Source organism: Muntiacus reevesi, chromosome 3, assembly GCF_963930625.1.
Source record: "Muntiacus reevesi chromosome 3, mMunRee1.1, whole genome shotgun sequence".
Classification (NCBI taxonomy): domain Eukaryota; kingdom Metazoa; phylum Chordata; class Mammalia; order Artiodactyla; family Cervidae; genus Muntiacus; species Muntiacus reevesi.
This window is the reverse complement of record NC_089251.1, coordinates 240,460,952-240,474,222: the sequence shown is the minus strand read 5'-3', so window position 1 is coordinate 240,474,222 and position 13,271 is coordinate 240,460,952. Positions and strand designations below refer to the sequence as shown.

General features: G+C 36.6%; 1 protein-coding gene across 3 annotated transcripts in view; it reads left to right on the top strand.

Moving 5' to 3' along the window:
• The window catches only part of SCN9A (sodium voltage-gated channel alpha subunit 9), a 169,823-nt gene that overhangs the window by 74,332 nt on the left and 82,220 nt on the right, over positions 1 to 13,271 (top strand). For all 3 annotated transcript variants that reach the window (XM_065931685.1, XM_065931686.1, XM_065931684.1), the window contains exons 2-7: positions 1,226 to 1,533; positions 9,020 to 9,138; positions 9,743 to 9,832; positions 10,404 to 10,532; positions 11,940 to 12,031; positions 13,003 to 13,212. In XM_065931685.1, the coding sequence (XP_065787757.1) occupies positions 1,276 to 1,533; positions 9,020 to 9,138; positions 9,743 to 9,832; positions 10,404 to 10,532; positions 11,940 to 12,031; positions 13,003 to 13,212 (898 nt within the window). In that variant the 5' untranslated portion in view covers positions 1,226 to 1,275. The remainder of the gene's footprint in view (positions 1 to 1,225; positions 1,534 to 9,019; positions 9,139 to 9,742; positions 9,833 to 10,403; positions 10,533 to 11,939; positions 12,032 to 13,002; positions 13,213 to 13,271) is intronic.

The window sequence follows — 13,271 nt, the reverse complement described above, 5'->3', positions numbered from 1 at the left end:
ATATCACTTAATGCACAGTCTTTCAAGCTGTTCACGGCAGGTTGACATACTAGAAGTTGGTATGTCCCAACTCTCAGGCAATCCTAATGCAGAAGGACTCATTTTTATTTCCCAGTGGAGGAGTTATGAAGTTACCTTGACTCAATGAAATAATGTGCTCATCATTTTAAAAATAATAACTGTTAATTTTATACTCTTATTTCTAAAATTCCAAAATAATTCCAAAATAATAATATATAATTTAAAAATTTTTCTTTCCTGTACTTTTTGTAATGTTTTGTGTATACATGTAAGTCAATTAAGGAAGTCATAATTTGAGTGCCTATCATAGTTGTTTTTTTTTTAACTTTAAAAATTTAATCTATCCCAAACATTTCCAAAATTCCTTTTATCTTCTTTGTTCTTCTAAAGCGTTTCCCTAAATTGTTTTTAATTTAAAAGGAAAAAATGTTTTCTAATTTGTAAAATGGCATGTATTTATTGTGTGTGTGTATGTGTGTGTTAGTCGTGCAGTGGTGTCTGACTCTTTGGAATCGCATGGACTGTAGCCCGCCAGGCTCCTCTATGCATGAAATTCTCCAGGCAAGAATACTGGAGTGGGTTGCCATTCCCTTCTCCAGGGAATCTTCTTGACCTAGGGATCGAACCCAGTCTCCTACATTATAGGCAGATTCTTTACCATCTGAGCTACCAGGGAAGCCCATGTATTTATTGTAAGAAAATCTAAATGTGTAAAATAGAGTAAAACAATCTTCCACCACTTCATTTTTTATAGAAATGAGTTTCTTTAAGAGAGAGAAGCAGAGACTGTGAGTATGTCAGACAGAATATGATCAGGTTATGCAGAAAGAGGAGAACTGGAGAATGGTGCTGTCCAAAGCCCTGTCATAAAGATTTTTAAACAAGGAAAGTTGAATTGCACTAAGAGTAAGCACAGATGAAAAGTAAAGCGAATTAAGCATTTTTAATTAAGCTGTCACTAAGATCCATGAAGTACTAAGTTCAAATTCTTAAATAAAGTTCCTTAGAGGGCATGGAAAATAAGTCATGTACATGGTAGTCACTTAGTAAGTACGCATTCAACTTGATGGTAATTATGTGAACACATGACTTCTTGCAATTGAAACCAGAATCTGTTTTTTATTATTACTATAGTTCTTATTATTGTTTGTTAAGTGTCATTCTTAACTGGCAAACAGTTAAGGCTTTCTTTGTTTCTCCTTAGGCCTCTTATGTAAGGAGTTGAAGGGGAAATAAAACATACAGGATGAAAAGATGGCAATGTTGCCTCCCCCGGGACCTCAGAGTTTTGTCTTCTTCACAAAACAGTCTCTTGCCCTCATTGAACAACGTATTGCTGAAGGAAAAGCAAAGGAACCCAAAGAAGAAAAGAAAGACGATGACGAGGAAGGGCCAAAGCCAAGCAGTGACTTGGAAGCCGGCAAACAGCTGCCCTTCATCTATGGGGACATCCCTCCGGGCATGGTGTCAGAGCCCCTGGAGGACCTGGACCCTTACTATGCGGACAAGAAAGTGAGTTTATCCTACCTGCAGTGGTGCGGTCTGTCTTTACCTCTTGTACAAACAGGTACTGAGATTAAGAGGAAGTTAGTGAAAAACTACATCATGAAAACATGTTTAGTTAAAATGCATATGTAGGATATTTCAGAATATGTACTTTTTCTAATTTTTCATCAAAACTGATTCTGTCACTGGCATACTATTTTGATCTTTTTTAATTTAATAGTGTTCAGTATCACGTTCTGCCCTTTAGACATGACATAAGTGCATCCTCATAGAAATAAAATAACTGTCAATGTGAGAAGTAAAACGTGGTATACATCCAGAATGTATTTGCATAGAGGTGTCAGTTGAATCTGTGGGAATATATAAAATCACTTAACTAATTATGGAGTTTTGAGAGCCACTCATATAGAAGGTTGGAGAGAATGGAGAATCTGAGATGGTCAGAGAGGTAAGACATAAATCAGAAAATTTTCTACTATTAAAAATAAAAGGGGTTTAAAAAAAAAAAAAGGAAAGAGAATATCCCATAAAATTACTCCGGAAGCTGAGGCTAGATAAAGACTATTGGAATGAACAAGGAGGATGAGTTGGTAACTTTTTTGCAAGCAGTTTATGTTAGTTGATGGAAATCAAAGCAAGAGAGTGGTAACTCTACTCAAAACTCTGTAATGGCCTATATGGGAAAAGAATCTTAAAAAGAGAGAGGATATATGTATAACTGATTCACTCTGCTGTATGCCTGAGACTAACACAACATTGTAATTAACTATACTCCATTCATTTTTTTAAAAAAAAAGCAAGATAGTGGTGGACAGAAAGTGCAAAGAGGAAGTGTGGGTGCCAGCTGATGCATGCTGAGAAATTTGAGAAATTTCCATCAGAAAGATGGTCACTTAAGGCAACAGAAATTGAAAGCTTTTTTTTTTTTTTTTTAAATAATGAAACGTTGCAGTTACAATTTTTTTAGTATTTATTTTTGGCTGTGCTAGGCCTTCCTTGCTGTGTGCAGGCTTTCTCTCACTGTGGCGAGCAAGGGCTAGTCTATTGTTGTAGTGTGTGGGCTTCTCATTGCAGTGGCTTCTCTTGTAGAACATGGGCTTCAGTAGTTGTGACACGCAGGATTAGTTGTCCCATGACATGTGGACTCTCCAGACCAGGTATCAAACTCATGTCGCCTTACATTGGTAGGCATATTCTCAACCACTGGACCACGAGGGAAGGCCCTTGAAAACCTTTTTTATGTAGGGTATTATAGCATGTTTAAAAGTGGAGAAAAATTATTCCCAGAGAGGAAAATGCAGAAGGTTGAGTAAAGCAGTTAGTTGCTAATGTTAACAGACAAGGGATAAACCAAAAGTCGGCTTGCATTTGCATTAGAAAACTGCAGAAAAGTGGAGAGAAGCCTTACTGTGTGAGCCTTGTAGGGCAAATAGGATGAATTTAAGATATGTTGAAGTAAATGTAGGCACATCTGAGGAAATGCATGTTAAATAGTGTCAATATTTTCCATGCTACAGGAGTGGAAGTTGTCTTTTGAGAGTCAATCCTGGAAACAGCAGATCTGAGAGTATTAATTGCATTAAGGACATGGGAGAGTTTGAAACAACTGCTGTAAAGATAATTCTACCAAGAAAATGAGAAGGAGGTTACCATCATTTTTGAGACAGTAGCAGATACAACCAGATTGAACTTGACAAAGAGGAGACAGTACAAGATAAAATCAGCAGGTTCCCTAACTTTCTCCCAACAATGCTTTGCTATACAGCACCTGCAGACTTACCATCAAGAGGTCAAGGAAGTCAGGATAAAGTCCATTTAAAAGTTATTTTGATCTAAGGTATAAATAAAAGGGCACATTTCTTGATAAGAGAGCTAGCAGATAAAATAAGGAAAAGTGAAATGTCTTGTGAAATAGAAAACGTGATGAACTTAATTTTGATGGTGTAAACACATCTACTTCAGGGAGAGTTGCTATGAATAACAATACGTAATTTTTTGTTTCATATTAAAATCAGAATCTCAGCAAACTGACAGCATGTAAAGAGTAAGCAGAATACCTGAGAAGCCTTTGAGACAATACTCAGCATTCTTATTAACTCATCAGTAGTCCGACACAGAAAAAAAGAAAGCTAGCATGTTTTCAGGGTCTCTGTGACAGACAGTGGATTTTTCATACAAATTCGCAACATATTCATCACAACCTGAACAGATAGGAATTAATAAAAGATTCGAGGAAATTAATTTACTCACAAAATGTTACATAAACACTCATAAATTCTGTCCTAGGTTTTTTAGTTCAAGTTGATTTGACTCCCTACTGAGATGTTGTACATCATCTCTTAGTTTAGTTTTGTTTTTGTTGTATAGCAACTACTGTGCTCACAACTTTACAAAAATGAATGGAATAATGAATGGATAAACAATGAAATAGGCAAAATTAAAAATACTTTCTCATTTTACTTATATTACTTCATCCTGAAAAATGTCTGGCTCCTGCATCTCCCATTTCCAGAGGGGACCTGGATGTAATTTAACCAGCCTCCCTTAAGGAGGAAAAAATCTTTCTGGAGTAAATCCCAGTTCAGAGACATAAACTAATATTGACTTAAAGTGACTTGGGAGGTAAGAAGAAAATGTTTGCATTTGGAGGATGAAAAATGGAATCATTTTAGCTCTGGGATAGACTAATGTAATAGAGAATATTTGGGGTGGGACTCCAATCCCTTGCTTTGGCCCCAACTCCTTTCAAATGTGACACCAACTATGTTAAAAGCCCAATGCACATTTGCATCAGGATATAATACTTAGGTAGAGCTAAATCAGACTAAGTAATCTATTTTTCATGGCCCTCTCTTAGCAGATGAATAAATACCCAAAGGGATTATTGAGTCTTCTTATTTTTATTTTTTGGTTTGGAGCTTTAAATGATCAACTCTCTGTGCCATGTCCTAGCTTCTCAATCATTCTTGGTTAAAATAGTCTGGATTTCCCCTTGCAACTTCAGGGTTGACTTTCATGTGGATTGAGTCTTTAATATTTCACGTTATTCACTCTAATAGATGAGAACTTTATTTCTGCTACACTATAATCATTGTTTGGAATAAAAATCTTAATGATTCCTGATTTGTCTTAGGTTCAGATTTTAACTTATGCTTGAGCACATTTATCTTATGCATTAGCTTATGCACTGATTATTTATCAATGCCTTGTTAAAAAAACAGAACATGTAATAAATTAATGTAGAGGTGTACAGTGGTTAGGGCTTCATTTTCAAATATGATGAATATATTAAGTGGCTTCCCAGGTGGCCCTAGTGGTAAAGAACTCACCTGCCAATGCAGGAGACATAAGAGATGCGGGTTTGATTCCTGGAGTTGGGAAGATTCCCTGGAGGAGGGCATGGCAACCACTCCAGTATTCCTGCCTGGAGAATTCCATGGACAGAGGAGCCTGGTGAACTGCAGTCTATAGGGTCACACAGAGTCAGACATGACTAAAGTGACTTAGCATGCATACATGTTCCCAACATTAACCAAGAGTTTACAATGTACCAGAACTTACTTTTTAAAAATTTATTTATTTTAATTGGAGGCTAATTACTTTACAATATTGTAGTGGTTTTGCCACACATTGACATGAATCAGCCATGGGTATACATGAGTTCCCCATCCTGATCCCCCCTCCCCCCTACCTCCCCATCCCATCCCTCTGGGTCATCCCAGTGCACCAGCCCTGAGCACCCTGTCTCATGCATCCCACCTGGACTGGCAATCTGTTGCACATATGATAATACACAGGTTTCAATGCTCTTCTCTCAAATCATCCCACCCTCACCTTCTCCCACAGAGTCCAAAAGATTGTTCTATACATCTATGTCTCTTTTGCTGTCTCGCATATAGGGTTATCGTTACCATCTTTCTAAATTCCATATATATGTGTTACTATACTGTATTGGTGTTTTTCTTTCTGGCTTATTTCACTCTGTCTAATAGGCTCTAATTTTATCCACCTCAGTAGAACTGACTCAAATGCATTCTTTTTTTTTTTTTTTTCAGTGGGTTTTGTCATACATTGATATGAATCAGCCATAGAGTTACACGTATTCCCCATCCCGGTCCCCCATCCCACCTCCCTCTCCACCCGATTCCTCTGGGTCTTCCCAGCCCACCAGGCCCGAGCACTTGACTCATGCCTCCCACCTGGGCTGGTGATCTGTTTCACCACAGATAATATACATGCTGTTCTTTCGAAACATCCCACCCTCACCTTCTCCCACAGAGTTCAAAAGTCTGTTCCGTACTTCTGCGTCTCTTCTTCTGCCCTGCATATAGGGCCATCATTACCATCTTTCTAAATTCCGTATATATGTGTTAGTATACTGTAATGGTCTTTATCTTTCTGGCTTACTTCACTCTGTATAATGGGCTCCAGTTTCATCCATCTCATTAGAACTGATTCAAGTGAACTCTTTTTAATGGTTGGGTAATATTCCATGGTGTATATGTACCACAGCTTCCTTATCCATTCATCTGCTGATGGGCATCTAGGTTGCTTCCATGTCCTGGCTATTATAAACAGTGCTGTGATGAACATTGGGGTGCATGTGTCTCTTTCAGATCTGGATTCCTCAGTGTGTATGCCCAGAAGTGGTATTGCTGGGTCAAATGGTAGTTCTATTTCCAGTTTTTTAAGAAATCTCCACACTGTTTTCCATAGTGGCTGTACTAGTTTGAAATGCATTCTTTTTAATAGCTGAGTAATATTCCATGGTGCATATGTACCACAGCTTCCTTATCCATTCGTCTGCTGATGGGCATCTAGGTTGCTTCCATGTCCTGGCTATTATAAACAGTGCTGCGATGAATCTTGGGGTACACGTGTCTCTTTCAATTCTGGTTTCCTGGGTGTGTATGCCCAGGAGTGGGATTGCTGGGTCATATGGCAGTTCTATTTCCAGTTTTTTAAGGAATCGCCACACTGTTCTCCATAGTGGCTGTACTAGTTTGCATTCCCACCAAGAGTGTAAGAGGGTTCCCTTTTCTCCACACCCTCTCCAGCATTTATTGCTTGTAGACTTTTGGATAGCAGCCATCCTGACCAGCATGAAATATGTACCAGAACTTAAAAGCTCCACAGACACCGAGTGCTAACTCTCAAGTTATGAAATGGTAGATCAAGTATTTAGAATACTGTCTGTCCCTCTCCAAAGCTTATATTCCTCTAAGTTCATAATTCTCTAATTTTATATTCAATAAATTATTAAATAAATGAGCCATATTAAAATAACTCATTCAGACATTGACATCTGTACATTTGCTAGCAGGATTTTAGAGTTTTCTAGAGATACTCATTCTGCTACTCAAAATTTCATATCTGTTTTCCCATCTGTAATTAACTAGTGGGTAGGTATAAATCCAGGCAATCCTAAAGAAGTTTTTAATGTAAATGAAAACTGGGAATTTGAATTTAAAAATAGTAAACCAAGTATTTATTCTTTTAAATTTCAAGTACAAGTTAACTTGATCTTGCCAAGTTGAGGCAGTAATATCATTTTCATGTTAGCTCATTTCATGACTTCTGTTTCATGAAGCCTCCCTGATTATTCCAATAGACATAAGACCCTGCTCCCTCTTCACTCATGCTCTGCCATTTGTATTTCTCTGTATGATACCTGTCACGTCATGCCTTGTATTAGGGTTGTGCTGTCTGCTTAGTCCCTCAGTCGTGTGTGACTGTGACCCCATGGACTGTAGCCTGCCAGGCTTCTCTGTCCATGGGGATTCTCTAGGCAAGAATGTTGGAGGGGTTGCCATGCCTTCCTCCAGGGAATCTTCCCAACCCAGGGATCGAACCCAGGTCTCCCGTGTTGCAAGCAGATTCTTTACTTTCTGAGCCACCAAGGAAGCCCTGTATTAGTTACTGTGCTCTTAATCACTTTTCTCTGAAACCTCTTAAATGCAAAATTCATGCCTCACTTATGTTCAATTTTATTTCAGTTTCTCTTATGCCATAGTTGCTCCCAGGTGGCACTAGTGGTTAAAGAAAAAAAAAAAAAGCTTGTCTATCAATGCAGAAGAGACTTAAGAGATACTGGTTTGATCCCTGGGTCAGGAAGATCCCCTGAAGGAGGGCATGGCAACCCACTTGAGTATTCTTGCTTGGAAAATCCCATGGACAGAGGAGCCTGGCAGGCTACAATCTAAAGGGTCACAAAGAGTTGACAACAGTGAAGTGACTTAGCACACACGTTCACTACACAGTTGAAGAAAATATTAGATCAATGAATTTTAAAAAGCACAGTGTATTGAGATTTAAGAAAACAATAATTGTATTCAAACATGAGGTATTAATTTTAAAACTAATTTTCAAGATAAAAGTGAACTTTAAGTTCAATTATGTTTTAACGTAACTGGTATAGTAAAAGGGACCAGGAGTATAAAAAGTTAACCTAAGATAGTTCTCGTTTGTTTTCTCAGGAACACTGCCACATACAAAAGCAAGATTACCCAAAGTTATATCTCTAAAATTTAGTGGAAAATATTTGTCACATATGTGTGCCATTCATAAACATAAGTAAAATTCAGAATCAACATCAAAAAGACCAAAAATCAGTGTCTTCTGTTAATAGATAGCACAAGGAATTTGCTTGCCAGTCACAGATAAGTAAGAGGAGGCTTTGAACTTAAGTCTTTCTGGTTTCCAAGCCAATTCCTTAGGTTGTTTTAATGTTTTGTTGTTATTGCTGTTTATTTGTTTGGCTTTTAAATTTTTCAACTAAATACCAAAGCCATGGAGAATGTAACTCATTATTCAGTGGTTGCATAAGATATTTTTTAAATGTTTGGTTCTATTCACATTTCAAAAAATTACCATGGACAGTAGCAAACAAGTTCTTTAATTTGTGTTCTTTTATTTTAGCTGTTATTAGTATTATATGTAAAATAGGAAAATCAAATTGAGTAAAAGGATTCTTTCAACTCTAATGTTCCTTAAGTTCATGAAAATATTTTGAAAACTCCTATTTTAGAACATTTGCTACTAACCCTGACAATAGCCAGGAAGCATTACAGTTCTCAAAGCAATATGATAAGAATCAGGGGTAGCTGGTTGCTATTTGGTTTGCTTAAAATGCAATGTAATGATACAAGGAAGTTATATTTAAGATAATTCCAGTGGCCACACTGATTTGTTGCTGATTTGAATGTTAAGGGATATGAAAAAGAGAACACTGTGTTTTGAAAGCTCTAAATAATACATACTCATAAATGGCTCGCTTCTTACTTTGTTGAAGAAATGGACAGTGGACTTGGAGTTCATTGGCTAACATAATGTGAGTGTCTCCATCAGTGGCCTTGGAACCACATTGCTTGAGTCTGATGGCAGGGTTTCTTTAATATGACTCTACCACATGCAGAGGTAAACTGCAGACATTAATGTACTAGACTGAAATTTTGAAATCTCAATTCATACTGTTTTCTTTTTGCTCCTGCAGACTTTCATAGTGTTGAACAAAGGAAAAGCAATCTTCCGTTTCAATGCCACACCTGCTTTGTACATGCTGTCTCCTTTCAGTCCTCTCAGAAGAATATCTATTAAGATTTTAGTACATGCATATCCTTTTTAAAATGCTTACTTGCAGTGGTTCTTTAAAATGTAGTTTCTGGCTATTTTATTTAAATATAGATTTTTATTTCTTTTTTACCTGAAAAGACTCAGGTTTATCAATCTCAATATAATTTGGTGTAGATCTCTGAATAGATTGGGAGTGTGGCAATTTTGGGCTTCCCAGGTGGCGGTAGTGGTAAAGAACTCACCTGCTCATACAAGAGACAAAGAGATGCAGGTTTGATCCCTGGGTCAGGAAGATCCCCTGGAGGAGGGCATGGCAATCCACTCCAGTTCTTGCCTGGAGAACCCCATGGACAAAGGAGCCTGGTGAACTATAGTCCATAAGTTTGCAAAGAGTTGGACATGACTGAAGTGACTTAGCATGCATGCATGCATTCATCATATCATCATCGTCATGACAATTTTGGTATTTTAGGATAAATTGCTTTTATCCATTACCCTTTTGTTTAGAGAGGTTTTTTTAAAGTCTATAGGCTCATTTAGAATTATTTTCTAAGGAAAAATTGTCATCATTTCAACAAATATCGTTATCAGATATTCAAAGTTACCATGTGTTCTTTGATCATATTCCTTGATTCTAAGCTACCGCATTCAGCATGCTTATCATGTGCACTATTCTGACGAACTGCATATTTATGACCATGAGTAATCCTCCAGACTGGACCAAGAATGTAGAGTAAGTGGGTATAAGTACATTTTAATATAGTCTTAGTATGGTTGTTGTTATCCTTCCTTTTTCATACCAGGAAGTTATTGCATGTATAAAAATTGTGGTGATTATCTTCCCATGTTCTATATTTCCTTTACTTTCAATTAGTTTTTTCTCCTCTACAGTATTAGCCTGCTAACATTAGAAGAGAATAATACATGTTACAGTCTTTTCTAGAAAAAAGATCTTACCAGATACCCTGCCTGTTCTTAGACATGTCATGTATCTCTTGTCCTTGGATGTATTATTTCTGATAGGAACAATACAGGAGTTTTCTAGGCTGATCTCATACCTGTGTTCTTAGTAAATTTAAAATACCTCTACTTTCTGGGAGTGTTTCTGGAATATATATTTCAAGATTTTCTGGAAAGATCTTAATTATAATTTATTCTCATAGCTAGAATGGGCACCTTAATCATCAGCCATACTCTAATCAGTGTCTTCCTTTGGTTGATCTGAGAAAAATAATTATAAAGGCTCACCTGGTACCATGTTCTTTTCACAATGGATTAATATCACAATGGACTCTTTTACCTAGGTACACTTTTACTGGAATATATACTTTTGAGTCGCTTGTGAAAATCCTTGCAAGAGGATTCTGTGTAGGAGAATTCACTTTTCTTCGTGACCCATGGAACTGGCTTGATTTCATAGTCATTGTCTTTGCGTAAGTATTTATTTTTTGAAACTCCAAACTCATGAAATTCTCAGACAGCACAGTATCCCAGTGAGAAAAAACTTTGGGATCAGACTTTTCCTGCATATAATAGTTTGATTTAAAATATACAACATGGAAGCTAGTCATCAAAAAATGGTAATAATTTTTCAGAAAGAGCATTTCCCACTCAAACGTGTATATATGATATCATTATAATAGAGGATTTTCCTCTGTGCTCAGCATGTGGATGAATAGCATATGTGGTACCAGTTAAAGTCACACTTTTTCCAAGTTCCTATTTAGTATCTGATAAAACCGATAAGAGAAACAGAGAAAACTCAGGCATTTATTGTTAGCATGGTGCTCTTTCTATTAATGTATATTATTCAAGAACTAATAAAATATAGAAGCAAATCTTTCATAAGGACTCTCACTGCATACTAAACCTAACATTAATGCATTGTGTCTATATTACATAGGCATCCACAGTTTATTTTCATGGGAAAAATATCACATTAAGATATAATTTTAGCTTATTTGTACTGTTCTTCTTTTCCTAAATATATTTGTCAGAACATTTCTTTAGTTTTTAAATCTCAAACCTAAACACAATATTTTCCCTCTGTCATTTTGAATTGTAAAAGTAATACATGTTCATTGGAGGGATTTAGACAATATGAAAGGGTCTTGAGATTTCTAGTCTCCAATTCTGCACACCTGCCCCACCTCTTTGTCCTTCATCCGTGACTACTGTAGGTCCACCCACCATCTGCTAAGATAACACTGTGTCAAAGAAGGCTGCATCTTCTCAGGGGTCTCCTTTTTTATTGAGTATAAATTACATGCCATAAACTTTATCTTTTTTAAAGTATAAAATCAAGTGTTTTATAGTGTGTTCATAAAGTTATGCAACAAGCACCACCCTCTAACTCCAGAATATTTTCCTTATCCCAGAGAGCAGTCACTTTCCTTCCCTTCTTCCCCCAAATCCCTGGAAAACACTCATCTATCTTCTGTCTCTGGATTTGCCTAATGGAGACATTTCACATGAATGGAATCTTAAAATATGTGGCCTTTTGTGGCTGGGTTCTTTTAATTAGCATAGAGTTGTCAAGATTTGCTGATGGTGTTTTATAGAACATTATATATCGATATTACCATAATATTGAAGTCTAGTCATTGAAGCATTTCATCGTTTATTTAGGCATTTAAGTATATGAAGCCATTTTAATATTTGCATTTTGCTCACATCAAATGACTGAAATCAAATTAAATTAGTAATGATAGAAGCAAAAGATTTGCAGAACTATAAATTTAAATAAGAAGTCCCAAGCATAGGAAACACCTTGACTAAAGGCACAGGTAAGTATCATAGACTCTATCTAAATTCTGAATAACTCTGATTTAATTCTACAGGTATTTAACAGAATTTGTAAACCTAGGCAATGTTTCAGCTCTTCGAACTTTCAGAGTGTTGAGAGCTTTGAAAACTATTTCTGTAATCCCAGGTAAGAAGTAACTGGTGTGAAGCATTAGGTCACGCATAACTCCAACTCTCTGGGAGTTGTTCTTTGCTTGTGTGGGTGTGTGTGTGTGTGTTATCACCGTGTTTGTGTATAAACTCCCCATTACAGATATGTGACAGAGTTTGTGGACCTGGGCAATGTGTCAGCATTGAGAACCTTCAGAGTTCTCCGAGCACTGAAAACAATTTCAGTCATTCCAGGTGAGAGTGGGGTTAAACACCAGGGCTGACTTTGATCTTTTGAAGGAAAAAACAATAAAAACTTAATCTTACATGATTTTTCATTAAATTTGATCTCATGTTTTTCATAATTCTTATGAAAAGTCAGCCTTTGAGTTTAATCAATTGCATGAGTCTTAGAGGATGAAGATGGCCATTTGGTTCATATCTCAACTTGAAATTTTTCCTCCTGTTTAACAGTTTGTTTTCCATTTTGCTTATCCAGGAATGAAAATTTCAATTTGTTTTACTGCTTTTCATAGAATGAAGGAAAGAGATACAAAAATATTAGCATGGGGAGGATTGCATGACACAATGCTTTTTTCTTTCCTCAACAAACCATTTCTTTACTGAAAACTTGTCACTGTATCCTGCAATTCAGCCTCTGTTTTGGTCATTATAAAGAGATGGTTTGTCTGACAGACATTTACTGAGCTGACACAAGTTATTTTTTCAAATGAGTGTGGCTATGATTCGAGCAACCAAATTATTCATTTTGACTGGTTATTCTTTGGAAATACTTTAAAGTTTTTAGTCACTTGCTGTAATATACAGAAACAAAATATATAAAACAACACATCCCCCCTTTTGAGCTGGTAGACTTTTTTTTGAACTAGGTTATTTAAGATCATTGATTTGATAGAGTGCATGCATTTCTAAGAAAGCTTGTATTTTGTTTTTGTTTTTCATTTAGAAACTATTTCATTGTGAACACCTTTTCTTCTCTGTATTCAGGCCTGAAGACCATCGTAGGGGCCCTGATCCAGTCTGTGAAAAAGCTCTCAGATGTCATGATCCTGACTGTGTTCTGTCTGAGCGTGTTTGCCCTGATTGGGCTGCAGCTGTTTATGGGCAACCTGAAGCATAAATGTGTACAGACTTCACTTGAAAACAATGAAACGATAGAAAACATACTGGATACCCTCGATGAAGAAGAATATGCAAGTAAGAATACCCTGTAGTTGCTAATAGGTTGAAATAAGGCTAAGAGCATTGTTCTCTTT